We start from the raw sequence: 19,258 nt of genomic DNA on the forward strand, positions 1-19,258 counted from the left end.
CAGTAGGATTTGGCGATATCACTACTGCAATACTCACTGTTCTCCTTGCTGGAGAAAAAGTTGTACCTGAGAGCTTGCAGTGCAAGGATCTCCCTGCTTCGTTCATTCTGTGGATCACGTCTCTTCTCTTGCTGCTTTTTAATCATAACCCTGCCTTTCATCAGATCACCAGTAATCAGGGGCAGCTCTGACATAAGAAAGTAAAGACCTGCTCTTCTACCAAGACAGCTATCTCCAAGATACAGTATAGAACATAGCATAATAATGGAGAACAAAATCAGTAGCAGGGAGCCTACAGGCAATACCGGTGAATATTTCTTTGACCTCTGCTTACCTTATTGTAGGCACAGATTTCACAGTTTAGGTGCTCTTTAAAAAAAATTTACATACTTGCAATTTACAGTCTGCTATGCCATTACGTTTTACCTGTTTTCATGTTTGATAAAGCTGCCACCAAATGAGGGTCCACATCACATGGAATACCTGCTGATGTTGCCAGTTCGAATATACTAAGTGTCACCTGAAACAAGGAATGGGGTTAAGTTAGTGGTGCACATAACTTTTCAAATCATTCAATTCTATTGAATGAAACAATAAACATTTCAAAAGTGAAAACAAATAAATAAAACACAAACTGCAGAAGAAATAATTGCCCCAGGAGGTCATAAACTAATTATCTACTAGTCACTGCTACAGACAGCTGGGGATGGAAAAATCATACTGTGCTATTGTTTTCTCTCAAACATGTAATAGGATGGAATAACATCACAAACAGTGAAACAGGTCCATCGTAATGTGCTGCATGGGGTTATTTTTTTCCACCTGCCTAGTGGAAAATTAGTTCATTACTATTAACTGCCAGCACACATTCAATTACCCATTAACATCTAAAGACTGTGCATTTATTTTTCACACACTAGCGAGAAGATGAAATCCAGAGTTAAGGCTAGACAGAAACACACGGGATATGACAAAGGAAGCATTTGGTCTTTGTGATGCTATTTCGTGGTAATTCATATTAATTTATACTACAAAATAGTTTATACAAAGTGATGCAATAATTCAGCATAAGAGTGCAATCTGGCAAATGCAGATAAAGCATAACAGCTAGTAAACTAAAAAAACAAAAAAAAATATCTCAGTTATCCAATAATTTTCCAAATTGTCTGTTTAAATCCAAAGTATTAGACAGTAAAGTATACCTGCCAACTGTTCCAGATTTGCTGGGACAGTCCTGTTTTTCAGATAAATTTCCCACCTCAGGTGAGTCCAGAGCTATGTTCTGGGAGCACAGCACGAGGCTTGCTAAGTGTAGCCCATCGTGACATAGGGGTGTGCTGTCCGGGACCTTACTTCTCCACCTCCAGCGTGCATCAGTACACTGTACTGAAAAAAGGGGCATCTCTACTGGGCAGATGCTGGCTTCTGAACTAAAGCTTAGGAGTGCCTGTACAAGACAGCTACATAACATTCTGGGTAGACTCAAACCTCTCATGTACACCCTCAGCGTGTACTCCTTCCTGATCCGCCAGCACCAAAGAGGCAGCAAGAAGATGGTAAATGCCCAGATGGTGGGTATTAAGCTGAAGGGTTGTGTTAGAGGGCAGCTTTGGACATTAGGGTGGGATGTAGTTGGATATTGGAGACAGAGGTTTGCTGGGAGAAGGGACATTGAAGGCAAAGGTGTGCTGGGGAAGAGGGCATTGGAGGCAGAGGTGTGCATGGGAGGGAGGCATGCTGGCTTGAATTGGAAGCAGAGGTGTGCTGGGTGACATTGGAAGCAGAGGTATTCTGGAAGGGAATTGGTGGAAGAGGTGTTCTGGGGGGACATTGGAGGTAGAGATGAGTTGAAGGGTACAGAGATGTGCTGGGGTGGCACTGATGGCAAAGGAATACTGGGGGTACAGATGTCTGCTTGAGGACCATTGCTGGCAGATGTGTGCTGAAGGGTACAAAGGTGTACTGGGAGGCACTGGAGGCAAAGTGTGCCGAGGAGGCATTGGTGGCAGAGGAGTGCTGGGGGTACAAAGGTCTTTTGGGGGGGGCACTGGTGGCAGAGGTGTGCTGGGGGGGTACATACATGTACTGAAGTGTTACAAAGAATGATGTGTGGTATAGATATGGCTGGCTGGATGCACAGAAAAAATGGTGTCCCTGGATTTTTTTTAAAAATATTGTCAACTATGATAAAAGAAACTACTTTTAGTACAATTTTCCTTTAATATATTCCCCCCGATGCCATGAGTGCAGTTCAGCTGCTCAAATACTTATATTCTTCCTTGAGTCTCTTTGTTATGCAGCCTTATTCAGTGCCATTCAGCCTTTCCAGTAAAAATGTTGAGATTGCATGTCCCTGAACTGTATAGCACTTGTGTTTCATGTTTCAGGCACTAGTGACAGCAGAAGCACTGTAGATACTTTGGTGGGTTTACAGGTAAGGGAAACCGCACACAAGACATGATCAGTATAGTGGTGCTCACTCATTGGTTGGAGGTGGAATATACTTTGCTTATTGGTTATTCTCAATGACAGCATACACTACTGTGGAAAGGTTGTCTAAGCAGAATTACATATTGACATGTCATGTTACACAGATCACATAAATAACTGGGGTTCTATTTAAACAAAATCTGTAAGGAGATTAAAAAAAAACAGATCACCTAAGGAGTGAAAGGCCGGACCCCAAATCAGGGTATGCAGTATGCAAATGGATGATTGTGCTTTGCCAAACATCTATATCACCCAACAGTATGTGCTGTAAGCAGAATGGAGATGTGGCCGTTCAGATGTAAAGAGCATATCAATTGTTGGGGTTGCTTAAGGCTTCACATCCCGAATATGTGAACATTAGCAAGGGCAAAAAAAGAAAGATGAACTTTTTTCCTGCCAAGACACTGTTGGACCAATGTTAACATTTCAAAACTTTATTACAACATAGTAAATGTTACAAATTGTGGGTTTTCATATTGCGCCTGCTATGTTTAGGGCTGTTCATAAAAATAAGTAGAGGTGATGAAAGACCAACAGTATTATTAATAAATTATTCCCATTACAGGTACAGGCACAAGTCATTTTTACTAGAGGTTAGAAAAGTAACACAGCCAAGAAGCAAAAATAATTACTCTGGTCACTAACTAGTATAAAGGTTCCAATCAGCCAGTGAATACACTATATAAACTTTTTTTTGGAACCTAACGTAATGCAATGTAAATCAATGTGTTGTTTTTCTACCTTGACACATACAAATAATCTGTGTTATGTTTATTTTTTTACCACAGGTTTTGACACTAGGACTTTAATATCCTGATTTACTATGTCAAAAATGACATCACTGATCTCTAGAAAATGTCTCACTGATATGTGATGTCAGTTATTACCTAACACTCTTCTCATAAATTCTTTAAAAAAGCTACCTGTGCACATCTCCAGCATGGAAAAAAACTGCATTCTGCATAAGGCAAGACAAGCTGTTTAGTATTCCTTCAAACTCCAGACCCTGACAAGACATGTCTGCTATCTCTTAGTCACGTCAAGTTTTCTCTCAGTGCACGCATCACCAGGCAGCTCTCAGCATGGTATCACACGATGCAAGCACCGTAGACACAATCCATATGATTCTGCTGCCAAAAGTCCTGGGTCCAGAACATTGCAATGGGTTTTTTAGTTTTAATCGTCTTACACCAATTTTTTCCTTATCTGTAAACTTCACAAGTAAACATTTTGCTGTAATTATAATATTAATTAGAATGCAATACCTTAAGGTTAAATATTATATTCAGTCTTTTCACACCAGTAAATTAAAAGAAACCACATTGGTACTTTCCAAATACTTATTAATTTTATTGAGATAGTCTATTTTAGAATAACATCGGCCTTTTATAAATTTCAAAGAGTAACTCAAGGGCAATGAGTAAAATCAAACACTGAACTGCTAAGATTACTTTAATCTTTTTTTTTTTTTTAATCCAGTTCAGCAACATATAAAGATGAATTCCAGGTATTGATATTTTCACATAGTGACACTGGTCCAGCTTGGACCAATGTAACTATGCATTTACCATATCTCTGGGGTCCCCATGGAAGTGGAAATCACTGTAGCAGACACCGCTGCTTCAGTAATATCCATTTGCTTCCTAGTCTTGTGCTGAGCAGCTGCCCTACTGCATTGTAAATACAGGAGGTTGTCCACTAAGCACAGGCGCCACTCAGAGATTGCTTTGCATTTTCTCAATGAAGGCAAAGCATTCTCAGATTGGATGAGGTACAGAGGCGGTGACACCATGATCTCCACCTCATTCAATCAGAAAACACTTGGGACAATGCAAAGCAATCTCTGAATGACACCCATAATGAGTGGGCAACCTCCTGTGTTCAGTAAGCAGCAGGGCAACTGCTTGGCATGGAACGCGGAAGATAATGGGGAACACTGGAGTAGTTGTGCCTACTACAGGGATTTCCAACTTCTACAGGGATCAACCAGGAATTGTATATTCATAAATAGATTGGTCCAAGCTAAGCCAATGTCAAAATATCCATACCTGGAATTCAACTTTAACAGCCTTTCCAGTTGACATCTGTGGGGACATAAACCTATAATTTCTGGGGCAACACCCTATTCCCAAATGAAGAAGGTTCTCTGCTGCACAACTTAGAATAATGCCATGCTACTAGAATTACAGTGGACCCTGCTCCCAAAGACAGCATGTTCATATAACAGAAACCCATACAGAAACCCATTAGCAAAAAAGTAGGTGAGACCTGGAAAACAAAAGATAATAATAAGCATGCAGAGGGAGAAAAAAAAAGATTTAAAAAATTAGGGAAGCACAATTAATATGTTACTGATAGAACATGTGCAGAGGTAATGGTTGATGAGGCATTTAAGTCTTTGATCTTCTAAGACCTTTATAACGTAAAGCTGAATTTCTTTAGGTGCTGGAGGATTTTGCCCCAGTAGGGAATTTATCTACACAGAGCATGATCAGCCTCGGTCCAATGCTTGGAGAGGGAAATTTGCATGTGTCTGTATCATGTGTTTGTGTATGTGCATAGTGCAGGATTATATACTGTATGAGTTTGTGTATAGAGTAGGATTGCTTTTGTGTATGTTTATATGTATAGTGATGTGCATAGAAATATGACTGGTAATCTGATCATGCTGTATGCAGTAATATAAACACACCGTCTAGGAGGGTCCCCTGCAGCCTCTTTTTCAAGAGTATCCCTGTCCAAACTCTACTTTTTCAACCAGCTCAATTTATTCCTATAGAAAGATCGTCCAACATTCATCCCAGAATGCACAGTGCAGAGCTTGGTGGAGGCACACATAGACAGGTAAGCATAATACTTGTGAGGATTAGAGTATCAGCTTCTCTAGACAGCAGGTTCAGGGTTTAGGTGCACCTGTCTGCACAGCACCCATTTATGGGTCATAATATTTGTTTATGTTGATAATTTATATACATTGAAGATATGGACCCTTCCAGCAGTTTATTATTTTAAGTTGATATTAGTATACATGAAGGATGGCTCAGTAAGCAGTTAGCAAACCATCCAGAATTTTTTTGTTTACCAAGGTATGTGATTTTAATTTGTGTAATTGAACAAATCTTTCACAAGATTCAGAACTCCAGCCTTATATTTTTTTTGTTTATTACATTAAGAATTGGGTCTATAGAAGTCCAGAGGACAGTTCTTACTGTATTTTGATTTTTATAGTTGAGTTGCATTGAGGACACAGGACCCTGAGGGGAGTTGATCTACATGTAGTGGCGAACTGAAAAGATATGTGACAGCATTTGGAAAATCAGATTAGAGAAGTTAAACCCCAATCAGGATATGTTTTGCTGCTTGTGTCCTGCTGGGGAGATTTCTGTCTTGGCGATGCACCAGGAAGTGAGATGAAATCTCTCCAAAGTGAGAGGAATTTATGCCATAGAAAGTTGTCAGTGGAACATGTATCCCCATTGGAAGACTTTCCCTTACCATTTGCTTCAATGACAACACTAAAATTTAAAATTCATCTTCTTGTCACTAGGACAAATACAGGAGTAAATCCTCCCCATAGGGTTACAGACAGCAATACAACTTTGGCAGAGGGTCCAGTCATTCCTCACTCTAACCAAAGTTAAAAACAAAATGTTTGCCTTTAAAGATTGAAAATATACATACATGCCCAAAATAACTCAGTTCATTAACAGGCACACATTTTCCATCAGCATACAAAACAATTTGATTTTATTATTCTTGGACTTGGCGTCCATAAATGCACCTTAAATAAAACTTCAAGGATAGCTTGCCTGAATCTACATTCTCTTAGTGTCTTCCATTTACATTATAGCCTTCCATCATTAATTTACTCACTGGAATAATATTGCATCATATTATTTTAGCACATTTTCAATGGCAGACCACAGCTTTGTGGTCATATTTTATAGCACTTTGAAAGACAGGTCGAGTGTTAGAAATGTATGCACTTGAGCCACAAAGTACAGTCAAGTGTCACTTCTGCGAGTCTCAGTGCAGTATTATGAACATTTGCCTTTTTAATTGGGTTTTCCATTTATTAACAGAGTTCCTCCACCTCCTACAACTCCAAACAGAATCCAAGACTAATATAATGCATACAGGTAAATGTACACAAGTTGTAGATAATGTGAATTAATTCTCAACTCCCTTTTCCATTTTTAATCCTCACTGCTTGTCACCAGTTTCTTATCTGTTAAAAAAACAACATTAATAACTTCAATAATTTGTTGTGCTATTTAGTTAAACTCTCTACTATCCTTATGTAGCCCTCTTTTGGGGAAGTTATTATAAATGACTCCCCAAATAGAAGATTATGCTAAAATTGTAGAAAAATAAAAAAACTGAACCTTTGCTAAGTGGAAGTGCGGGTTTGATATTAAAGTTGGCAATGTCACTCAGAACACAGCCTCTGTGAATAGAGGGAAATTCATGGGAAATTACCCAGTAATCCAATCAAAGTAAATGGGAGCAGAACTACTGCAACCAGCATATAACATTAACCATGTTATAGTTAAGTATATAAGTATATAGATGAACACCAGTATAGATATAATACAAGCTCTATATAAGAAGAAATTAATAACAGTATATATATCCAATGTACAAACAGGTAATATCAGCAAAGGGCCCGATAGGTGGTGGGTATACAGTGTGGAACAGAAGTATTTGAACACCCTGCAATTTTGCAAGTTCTCCCACTTAGAAATCATGGAGGGGTCTGAAATTCACATTGTAGGTGCATTCCCACTCTGTGAGACAGAATTAAAAAAAAATTCAGTAAATCACATTGTATGATTTTTAAAGAATTTATTTGTCTTGCACTGCTGAACATAAGTATTTGAACACCTGAGAAAATCAGTGTTAATATTTGGTACAGAAGCCTTTGTTTGCAATCACAGAGGTCAAACGTTTCATGTAGTTCTTGACCAGGTTTGCACACACTGAAACAGAGATTTTGGCCCACTCCTCCACACAGATCTCCTCTAGATCTGTCAGGTTTCGGGGCTGGGGCTGTCGCTGAGCAACACGGAGTTTCAGCTCCCTCCAAAGATGTTCTATTGGATTTAGGTCTGGAGACTGGCTAGGCCACTCCAGAACCTTGATATGCTTCTTACGGAGCCACTCCTTGGTTATCCTGGCTGTGTGTTTTGGGTCGTTGTCATGTTGGAAGACCCAGCCACGACCCATCTTCAATGCTCTGACTGAGGGAAGGAGGTGGTTGTTCAAAATCTCACAATAAATGGCCCCATTCATCCTCTCCTTAATACAGTGCAGTCGTCCTGTCCCCTTCACAGAAAAGCACCCCAAAGCATGATGTTACCACCACCATGCTTCACAGTAGGGATGGTGTTCTTGGGATGGAACTCATCCTTCTTTTTCCCCCAAACACGACGAGTGAAGTTTAGACCAAAAAGTTCTACTTTGGTCTCATCTGACCACATGACTTTCTCCCATGCCTCCTCTGGATCATCCAGATGGTCATTGGCAAACTTCAGACGGGCCTGGACATGTGATGACTTGAGCAGGGGAACCTCCCATGCAATGCATGATTTGAAACCATGTTATGTTCAGCAGTGCAAGACAAATAAATTCTTTAAAAATCATATAATGTGATTTCCTGAATTTTATTTTTTAATTCCTTCTCTCAGAGTGGGAATGCACCTACAATGTGAATTTCAGACCCCTCCATGATTTCTAAGTGGAAGAACTTGCAAAATCGCAGGGTTCAAATACTTCTGTTCCTCACTGTACATAGTTATTAAAAATATACCTTCAGATGAATGTTGCGGCAAAGTCCAGTTCTCAGGATGATCATGATTCATCATTTGTGACGGTGAAAATCTGAAGACCAGAACAATGATGATGGAGAGATACTCAAACTCTTTTCCAACCAGCCTGGAAAGCAGCTTCTCACCAGCAGAAACTAAGGTTAGATGCTAGAACTGAGTCAGTCTATCTACTATGCATCTTAGTCCCTAATAACTTTTAATCTGCCATGCAACTGGACCTCTAACTATTTAATGGGCTGTCAGATTCCTAACCTGGATCTTGCCTATACTGGTTATTGAGCCTTAAGCTAAAACTAGCTATAGAATCCCAGACCAGAAGGAACAGTATTGAAGTGGTTCTATGCCTGAAGGTAAACAACATGCAGTTTACAGCTCCCCCTGCAGCCCCACTAATACTTTCCTGAACCCGATCTCGATCCAGCGATGTGCATGAGAGCAACAGCTCTTCTGGGTCTCTCTCTCTCCTCATTGGCTGAGACAACCAGTGAGGAGGGAGCAGGGGCAGGACTGAGCCAAGCTCTGTGTGTCAAGGAAGAGGGGCTAGAAGAACAAGCGGGGGACCTGAGAAGAGGAGGATCAGGCTGCTCTGTGCAAGACCATTGCACAGAGCAGGTAAGTATGATGTATTTATTATTTTAAAGAAAAATATTAACTTTTTAAACCACTTTAACTAAAAGAACAGGAGCTGCATATAAACTATATAGCAATAAACAGGTCCACCTACTAACATACAGCAAGGTGACCCCTACATATGCACACCACATCACAGACTCAAATCACTCAGACACAGAGTACAGTAGAGAAGTACACAGGCACATTGGTAGTCGTCAAAGAAGTGTGTAAGCACAGTGGTGGTGTGTGATGAAATGTAGGTGGGAAGATAAGTGTGCAGGGGCAGTGGCAATTGGCAGAGAAGTGATAAGGTGCAGTGGCAGTCTGTGGTAAAATGGTGAGGACACAATGGTGGCCAGTACATAGGTGCATTGACAGTGGGGTGAGAAGTGCAGTAGCAGAGTGGCAATGGATGGAGAAGTGTGCAGTGGCAAAGTGCATGGGAGCAGTTGTAGTGGACTGAGAACAGTGAGAGTGCAGGGGTAATGGGAAAAGAAATGCATGGGTGTAGCAGCTGTGGGCCGAAAATACCTGGCTGAAATGAGTTGAGAATAGCGTGGATGCAGTGACAGTTGGTAGAGAAAGCACAGGCACAAAAATTAGAAATGCATGGGAACACTGGCAGTAAGCAGAGAAATGCACGAGTAGCAGGTAAAGAATCGTGCAGGTACAGTGGTGGTTGGTGTGGTGTTGGCGAAGTGCTTAGGAACAGTGGGGATGACAGAGAAGTTAGTTTGCTGAAAACAATATAATAAAAAAATAAAAACTTTGTTACTAGTCTAGAAAACATTTTTGAGTCAGTTTGAACAAACACGTGCAGCATATTATTAAGGTCATCAATAGGAATATGGCTAAATCCTAAGAGTGGCAAGGCAAATTGAGAAGGAAGCATAATATTACTTTACACTGCCGAGTTTGTGACTTTATTTTAAATTCTTAAGAGCCTTGAGAAGGGATTAATAAAAACTAAAGGTGACATCACTTTAATTCCATATATTCAAGACTCACTATAGAAATGTGGACTATTTAGAAAAAGTACCTTTCAATTCTAACAGTATAATAACAGTTCTGTACTCTGAAGCACAAATTATTACTCCCACTCAAACCCTAAAATTAGGTCACGTCACACTGACTGACTGCTAATCAAAGTGATATGTTGTTTTCCAGGCTGTCCAAGCTGTCACAGTTTAGGATCAGAGGTTCCTACAACATGCTTTAAAATGTAGCCATAACTAGTGTCTAAGGAATTTCATTCCATTTTCATTGTTTTGGCTCCTATTTTGTTTTGTTTTTTCCTTTATTTTTAAAGCATATCTAAATCCCCAAACAAAAAATGTATATATTGCAGCTTATCAGTCCCTAAATCTGATGGCTGCATTAGTTTTCTTTTTTTCAGGCCCACAACATTTTCAACAACTACAGAAAACACCTGTTGGTCTTGCAGAAATGCAGTGTCCTTGTCGCTTCCTATGAGCTGAAAAGACAGCAAAATAATGTTATCTTTCTTTTATAAACCACCTATTCCAATAAAGAAAGAAATACTTAAAATCCATGCACATTAGTGGCATTAGAATTTCCAGAATCTCTGCCAGAAAATGCTCATGGTGGCTCGTATTATACAAAAGCTTATGAGGGTGTATGGGCATTTGCTTTTCTAACCATTTTTTTTTTCAAAACATTCCCCTTGTCTCATTTTTCAATGTACACTTGAAAATGCCAAATGCTCCTAAACACAGCGTTTTTCCTGCCTGAAAGCTCCTCTCAAAAAGGAGATTCTGAAGGGGTTTTTTTCTGCCTCTAAACACTCCTCTGAAAATATACCAGTAAACTCCCTAATGTACATGGACACATAGGGGGTTATTTACCAAAACTGTAGAGTGCAAAATCTGGTGCAACTCTGCATACAAAGCAATCAGCTTCCAGCTTTCATTGCCAAAGCTTAAAGTAGAACTATAGGTAAACTTTTTTTCATTTTGGATAGAGCAAAGGGGGCGGGGGTTATATTCCTTATCAGATTTTTTTTCTCCATCTGTGTCCCATTGTGGAGATTTACCTTCACTTCCTGTCCCATAGCCAGACAGAAAGTAATAGGTAATCTTGCAAATTAAGGGTATTCCTTGGGGACCCCCAGGTCACCAGAACTATTCTCACCATTGGAACATTTCCCCTCTATTACTTTTTTGGGGACAACCCAAAATTTGGGATTTTCTTTTACTTTCACTTTCAATGATAATGGTAAACAGATCAAATACAGAGGATAATCCATAACTCCCAACTGTCCCTGATTTTGAGGGACTGTCCCCCATTTGGAATAAACTCCCTCTGTCCCACTTTTCTCATCATTTGTCCCTCATTTTAGTCTGAACTATATAGGTGTATATAAAATGCATTTTTTATCTATCAAAACGTGTATTACAGTGCTAAACCTTTCATCCAATTTTTAAATTGCTGCATTTGTAAATTCCCAAAGCCAATAAAAAGGAATAGTAGTGGTCAAAAAACTACCTGTGGGTTTAACCAATATTTTTTTTTGTATAATTCCCCTTTAAATAGGGGAGGGAATGGCAGAGGGTGTGTCCTATGCCAACATACATTTGCTAATAGGTGTCCCTCATTTCCATTTCAGAAAGTTGGGATGTATGTAAATCTCCCTAATGGAGGTACAGACAGCAATAAAAAGTGACAAGTGTTCTAATCCCTCTGCACTCTATCCAATATTAAAAAAAGTTTTGCTTTTAGTTATACTTTAATTGAACAAGCTGATGTTGGCTACCAGTTGGCTACCATGCACAGCTGCACCAGATTCTGAGTGCACCAGTTTTAGTAAATCTACTCCATAGGTTAACATAGAGCTGCTTCTACAGGCTGAAGTAAAAACTCAAAACGCCTTTATAAGTAGCAATTTTTTTGCCCAGTGTGCTTGAACCCTTAAAGGATGAGTTCGCCTTTGGGACCATGTTACATGATCCCAAAGGCTGTCAGCTTGTAGTTCTCAATGAACTACCACGGCTTCCTGTCAGAAGTATCGGCTTGCCCGTACAGGGTGTACGAGGAAGCAGATATACTGTCAGATCTACAAGAGACCTGCATGGCACCAGCTATCTGCTGATTGCTGGTGTAATGCTTTACAGGCTCCTGTAACAAAAAATAAAAATGCACATTTTTTTACCTGCAAAAAAAATGTGCATTTATTATTATTTGTAGAAAGGCGAACTTATCCTTTAACATTTAGTGTGACAATCATGGCTTCCTACATAGATAAAGGTGAGAAGTGCATGAAAGAAATGGGAAGTGGTTTGTCTGCAGGATCACCAGGTGAAACTAAAGTAAGAAAAAAGCCCAAAAAAAGAAAACCACCACCATCTAAAGGCTGGTAAACCAGTGAAGCAATATATTTCATTTTTTATTTAGGGATTTAGATAGACTTTAATTTAAGAACAACAGTAGAAATAGGATCTAAAGGATGAACTCTGATCGTAACACACATGATAGCTCAGCAACAATACATGTATAACAAAAAGGTATGGCATCTTACCGTATTAACAATCATAAATGTAAGTAGCATTACAAGCATCCCTACAGTACATAAACTGTGTACGCTTACATCATTATTATATACCATTTTTTATCTGGTGCACATAAAATATCACATGCAAATAAGCATGATTTTCTATATGCAAGTTTCTAACTTAAAGTGTTACTAAACCCACAAAAGTAAAATCAGTCTGTATATGCAGTAAAGCATACTTGTTATACTCACTGTGGAGCCTAAGGGGCTAATCCCCTGCATTGTGTAAAAATGCTGTTTGATCCTGACTTCTCTGATCCTCCTCTTCTTCCAGTGCTCCCCTCTTATCTCCTGATAAGATATATCATGTGGAGACACCGCACACGCTCAGTTTGGTATATATTGCTAGAGAGGTTTTTTTTCTTGGGAAAGTGCACGTGATCAGCACAGGGCCAAACAGCACTGCCCAGAGGTCAGGGGTTCTGCATCCTTCTAGAGAAAACCCCTCCTACAAGATTTAACCAGTGCTTCTGCTGAAAACTGATAGAAGTCACAAGACTGCTCTAACTGCTGATGAGATATTGAGGTATTTAGATGTTTATATTTACTACAATATTTGCATTTCCATGTTCTGTGTACTGTGGGAGACTAGACTAGTGAATGCAGGGTCCTTGGTTTAGTAACAGTTTAAGTTAGTGTAGCAGAATGAAAGTATTAGGCTCCATGCACACTGGGCGTTTTAATAACACTGGTAGCATTGACTGTGTAAAGTCATGTTAAAAACGTGAATTTTTCAGCGTATATCAGCGTTTTTGCATTAGAGTTTAGCCGCGTTTTTCTGCATTTGCGTTTTTCAACTCAAAAAAATTTGCTCAAAAAAAGTACACAAACGCTGGTTTGCCACATCATAACGCATTATGTGCGTTTTTCAGCATTAGAGCATTTTTACAGCTAAAAAAATCCTCTAAAAACCCACTAGTTCTGGGGTTTTTTTCCAGCCAAAAATCACCTCTGCCAAAAAATGCTTATTACAGCCTATGTGTGCATGGACACATAAGATAACATGCTGGGGAATTTACTGGCTGTAGAAAAAAAACACCAAAAGCCAAAAACAGCAGCTGTAAAAATGTCCAGTGTGCATGAAGATTATAACTATTCCAACAGGTTGCCACATTTCCAGTACACAGTGTAAAAAAACTGGTGAGAAAACTGGAAGTACTGATCCATAAAACAGTTGGTAAATTATTGTGACATTTTTGCCAGTGATACCTAACTGTACCTCCCTCCGTTACTAGTTGATATATTTTTCTTCTTAAGTAACATGACGTTGAAAGCAGGCTGATGAGCTCAATTACAGTTGTTATTTTTGCATATAATTACTTAAGTGAATACAGAGGGCATATAATGACTGTTCTTGCTTAACATTACATTAGTGGTTTTAATTGAGCTTGATGAATCTGCATAAAGCAGAGGTAGCTACAAATAAGCTCCTTACTGTATTTAAAGAGATCTCCATGTGTGTGGCGCTCTCTAGTGGAAAATGTGCTGCTTGCAGTATTGCAAATTAAAATGATGAATTTCAGAACTATAACGACTGATGAAGGAACCTAACGAGTTCCCAAATCTTGCATGTTTAATTACTTACATTAGCCAATAAAGAGCATCACTTCAACTCCAAACCTTTTGCTTTAAAGTAGAAGTATACTAGAAATAAAGGCAAAGCCTTTTTTTAATGTGGATAGACTGGAGAGGAATCAGAACACCTGTCAGGTTTTTACTGCTGTCTGTGTCTTCATTAGAAAGATTCATGCTCTTTTTTTGTCCTGTCTATCATAATCACTGACAGTGAAAAAAAAAATCTTGGGTTGACACCAGAACAAGGATAAATGAGAAATTTTTCAATGGGGACACTAGTTCTGATGACCCCAGTGGCAACCAGGGATTTATTTTCACCTTCTGTTCAGACTATGGGGCAGGAAGTGAAGGGAAATTTACCCAAAGGGACACAGATGACAAAAACAAAACAGACAGGGGTTATACCCTCCCTTACTCTATCCAAAAATGTTTTAAAAGTTTTGCCCTTAATTCTACTTTAATTGATAGCTAACACGGTATAAGACTACACTACAAATAATAGTCATGTAAGATATGTGTAAATTTACACAACAATACCAAGTCCTGTTGAATGTACCTACTGTAACTAGTATCTTTTCAGAAGAACCGCTAATATCCACTAATTATTGTATTTAGAGATCAGATGCAGTATATTTATGGATTCAAAGTTTGGGAACATGTTTGTCCAATGTTTAATGTTTTTAAATATGGGGAATATTTATAAAGCAGGGAATGTGACACATTCACCAAACATTTGCTGCATGTGTATCTTCCCATTTAAAATACAGTCTTTGATTCACCTGCAGTAAATGTTTGGTGAAGAACATATTTGCTGCTTTATAATACTCCCCTATGTCTTTCAACACATTTTGTAAACGTGATCCAATAGGAGATGTCAGCATTACAAAATCGTAAGCTCATTTTCAGAAAAAAACTACCTCTTTCTTATAACAAATTAAAAACTGCAAGAAAAATACTGTACTAATTTTGAGCCTGTTGCAGGAAATGAAAATTAACTGTGCCCTAAAAATACCTAGTCATGAACACATTTATCTATTGTATGTAATGCAACTCAATGCAAGAAACACATCTTCAGCCCTTAATTATTGTGATTAGAAACAATTCATCTCTGTTATTTACCCAGGTAAATAAATAAATAAATACATTTTTAAAAAAATGTCATTGGTGATTGTCATATTGAATGGGTATATTTTTCAATGGCATTTTAAAAAACGATGCACATTTCAGTCATTGCACAATTCAATTTAATTTCACATGTAACTTTACATGCACCGTTTTGGAGATAAAGGGAAGAATACTTCATAAAAAGAACACATCTGAAGGTATAAGAGAAGCTGATATCTCTGGGAGGCAGTACAAGATCTGGTTTCAGTGAAAAGAAATTGGGATGAGAGTGGAAGTATGTAAGGCCATGAAGTGAGTCAATGGTCTTTGCATGAGTGCTATATGAACATCGTGTGTATGTGGTCAGAGGGTTGACTTAATAAAGGCAAAGAGCCTCTTCACTTTGGGACTTTTCCCCAGAGCTTAGTGAATAAGATGAAGCTCAGCTGACTTCCATGATCCAATTATGTGCAAGCAAAATGCTGTTTTTTATTTTGTAGTAATGCAGGAAAGAAGAGGATCTGGAATCTGCTGCATTTCTTCCACTTTATTTAATGTTTTCATAAAAATATCACATACAGTATCGGGAACAAAGAAAAGTTAATGCGTTTCGAGCTTAGAACTAACACTTACTCACAACCTCATAGGGGAGGTTATGAGCAAGCGCTAGTTCTAAGTGCGAAACGCGTTAACTTTTCTTTGTTCCCGACACTGTATGTGATATTTTTATGAAAACATTAAATAAAGTGGAAGAAGTGCAGCGGATTCCAAATCCTCTTTCCTGTATTACTACAGACGAGCTGTGCATGCACCTTCACCTATCATGGTCAGTGGGAGACTGATATTAACCACCTGGAGCAGCTTTGGTTGATGTCTGTTTTTTATTTTCCTTGCATGTGATTGGGTATTCTTTGCAAAGTGAAATTTTACCACATTCACTAACCTGTGGGGAAAATTCCTTTGCAAAGTGCAGCTTTCCTACAAATTGTGCAGCCTTTAGGAAAACAACTCCAACTGACATGAAGGATGAAGTTTTATGAAAGAACTGCTCTCACTTGTGATCGGAATAAAGTGATCTCCTAAATATATCCCTTTAAACCTTTAGAGAAAGCATCCAATTCCATTCCTACCAGAGCACTAAGTAGTGTCAAGTCCTCCCATTCCTCCCAGCACAATAGTGGCAGCATAGACTGCAATAGATTTTGTTACTCCCCTGCTGCTCAGCTCTTTGTCCCATTTACTGTAGCTTTTTGTTTTCCTTTTACCTTTGCACATCCAGTATCTCCTCTCTGCTGTGTATATAAATGACAGCCAGGGACTTCTATATTCTACAAGGCAAGGTATTGCATTAACATCTAGTGACATCCTAATAAAAGGGTCTGGCTTTTTTAGTACAAAGAGACGTACTCCGCCTTTAGATGACTACAGAACAGCAGCTGCCAGAAAACTCACATATGAATCCACTTTGCTCCCTTACCTTTCTATTGCTCCTTCTTATTGAAGTGAACTAAAGCTATCCAAGCCTTGTCTGATGGAAATGTGTACAGTATCACAATATTCCACATGTTATCTTATGACAGGACAATTGTTCTTTGTATACTGAGCGATCGAATTGCTAATTGACATACGGAAAGTGTTCTAACCAATGAAGTGTATGGCATTTATCCTCAATGTCACTGTTAGCTGCAGGCATGGATCAGGCATGGAACTTATTATGGGAAAACACATTTGTGCAGCCCATTTGAAAGCTTAGATTATGTACAACAGCAGGTGGTTCATACCATAAAATGAAAGTATATTCCTTATTGTAAATAAATAGGCTAAAAGAGGTGAGATGCTCTTCCTGATGTTCTAATATATGTTTCTTTGCTGCCCAGATTGTTGGAAGCATCAATGTGCAGCAGTTGGCTTGCAAATGTGCTATTAAACTTGTCACCAGTGCAAATCCCATTTGATTCATGGCACAGATATTCCCATTCTATTATTAGGCAACAGCCAGTGAGCAGTGAGTAATGGGAAAGTCACTTTTCATTGGCTAATTGGTTATCACAGCCAGCCCAAATTGGAAACCTGTAGGGAAATTCAAGCTGGTTGTCAGAAGAAGCGACACCAAGTGTTGCATGGTGAAAAAAACTTTCCAGACATATGCACATACACAGCTGAAAAACACAAATGTGTATTTGCCAAAGGACCTGTTCACACCAGCAGCAAGCATTACCACATGGACGCTGGTGTGATGCAAAGATAGCGGTGATATTTGATATTCAAATACCCCTGCCACACTATATAGCCTTTTGTTACTTTGTGTAGCGTTCCATGTCTTAAAGTGGTTCTAAAGTCTGAAGGTGTTTTTACCTTCATGTATTCTATGCATGAAGGTAAAAAACATTCACTGTGCAGCTCCCCCTTCCCTCTTTATACTCACCTGAGCCCAATACGCATCCAGCGATGTGCACAAGAGCAGAAGCTCTCCCAGGTTTCTGCCTCCTCACTGTCTGAGACACAGCAGCGGAAGCCATTGCTGCTGTCAATCACAGCCTGTGAGGATGGAGTAGGGGGCCGAGCTGTGCCGCATTCTTTGCATCTCATAGACACACAGAGGCGGCTCAGGAGGGAGCATACACAAGTGTCCCCAGTGGGGGAAGGGGCCAGGAGCACCTGTGAGCAGGGCTGCTGTTAGAAACCATGTGGCCCCAAACAGCCAACCTGACTGGGCCCTCCCCCCCCCAAAAAAAAAATAACAGTTTACTATGCTTCAGTTATGAATGAACACAGTGAGTGATTGGTACTAATCACTCATTGTGTTCATTTATGTGACATATTTACCAGACCCTTCCTCCACTTGAAGGATCCTATTGTGACAGCAGCACTGAGGGAGGGGGGGGGGGCCTGGGCATCATGGAGAAATGTATGGTGCACAGGGAGGGTAATGGGTGCGGTGTGGGGGGGTAATTACTGGAACCAATCCCCTGTATTGCTCTATCTGCAGCAGCTGAAAGCCAGTTGGAGGAAAAGTTGAAGAAGCCAGCTTTCAGTTGCTGCAGAAAGAACCATACAGGGAATCAGTTCCAGTAATTGCACCCCCACCATGCCGATCACCCTCCCTTCCCAATTCCAAATCACCCAGCTGCCTGGGCCCCCCTTCTGGGCCCTGTACAGGAGGACTGGTGGTACCCCCTTATCCACAGCCCTGCCTGCGGGGGACCTGAGAAGAGGAGGATCACGGCTGCTCTGTGCAAAATCATGGCACAGAGCAGGTAAGAATGACATGTTTGCTAATTAAAAAAATGTAAAAACCATAACCTTGTTTACTGAAAATAAATGAACATAACCATACTTGGTTCTCCTATCCTCTCCTATGCATTAAAGTAGTTGTAAAACCTTCTGTGACTGCTCTGTCCCTCCTCACATGACAAATTGATATGGTACCCACTGCTGTCAATCAAATTCTGTAATGAGGTAGCAGGGGGGCGGCGAGAATAGGCTTCCTATGGGGGCACTCAGAAGGGAGAAGGAGCCAGGAGTGCTGACAGGGGACATGAAAAAAGGCAGGATCGGGGTTGCTCTAGCGAACCCATTGCACACAGCAGGTAAATATGACATGTCTATTATTTTAATTTTAAAAAATGAAAGCTTTACAATCACTTTAAACCTTATGAAAACTCTAACAATTAACTTCTCATATTCACTCCCTTTTGGTATGCTAAATATACCATGGATAGTGCTTTGTTATATCTGTTTGACAAATGTATGAAATATCTGTTCAATTGCCAGAAAGACTAACTTCCTGTACTCCTGCATTTGCAAAAGAAGAAGTTATGAAGATGAGAAGGAGGGTGAAGATGAGTAACACACTACTGTATATATCTGCTACAACAGTTTTTTTCTGTACTTGCAGCATGTTTAATGTGATAAAATATGGGGAGAAGTGAGTGCATTGCAGAGATGCACTACATATTTATTTTTGCCTTGAGTTTGCTTTAACAACTGCCTCACCACATCCAGCGCTTCTAACATGTAAGGAAAAGAGTATTGTAAAATGCAACATGACCTTTTGGTTCATAGCTCTAAACCCCAACCA

At 39.5% G+C, this 19,258-nt stretch overlaps 1 protein-coding gene across 2 annotated transcripts in view; it reads right to left on the minus strand.

Moving 5' to 3' along the window:
• NCKAP1L (NCK associated protein 1 like) overlaps nt 1-19,258 on the minus strand; it is a 294,538-nt gene that overhangs the window by 68,825 nt on the left and 206,455 nt on the right. For both annotated transcript variants that reach the window (XM_089691400.1, XM_089691401.1), the window contains exon 27: nt 427-520. In XM_089691400.1, the coding sequence (XP_089547526.1) occupies nt 427-520 (94 nt within the window). The remainder of the gene's footprint in view (nt 1-426; nt 521-19,258) is intronic.

Source organism: Staurois parvus, unplaced genomic scaffold (genome assembly GCF_062004578.1).
Source record: "Staurois parvus isolate SC_StPar_1 unplaced genomic scaffold, SC_StPar_1.0 ptg000562l, whole genome shotgun sequence".
In the NCBI taxonomy this organism is placed as follows: Eukaryota; Metazoa; Chordata; class Amphibia; order Anura; family Ranidae; genus Staurois; species Staurois parvus.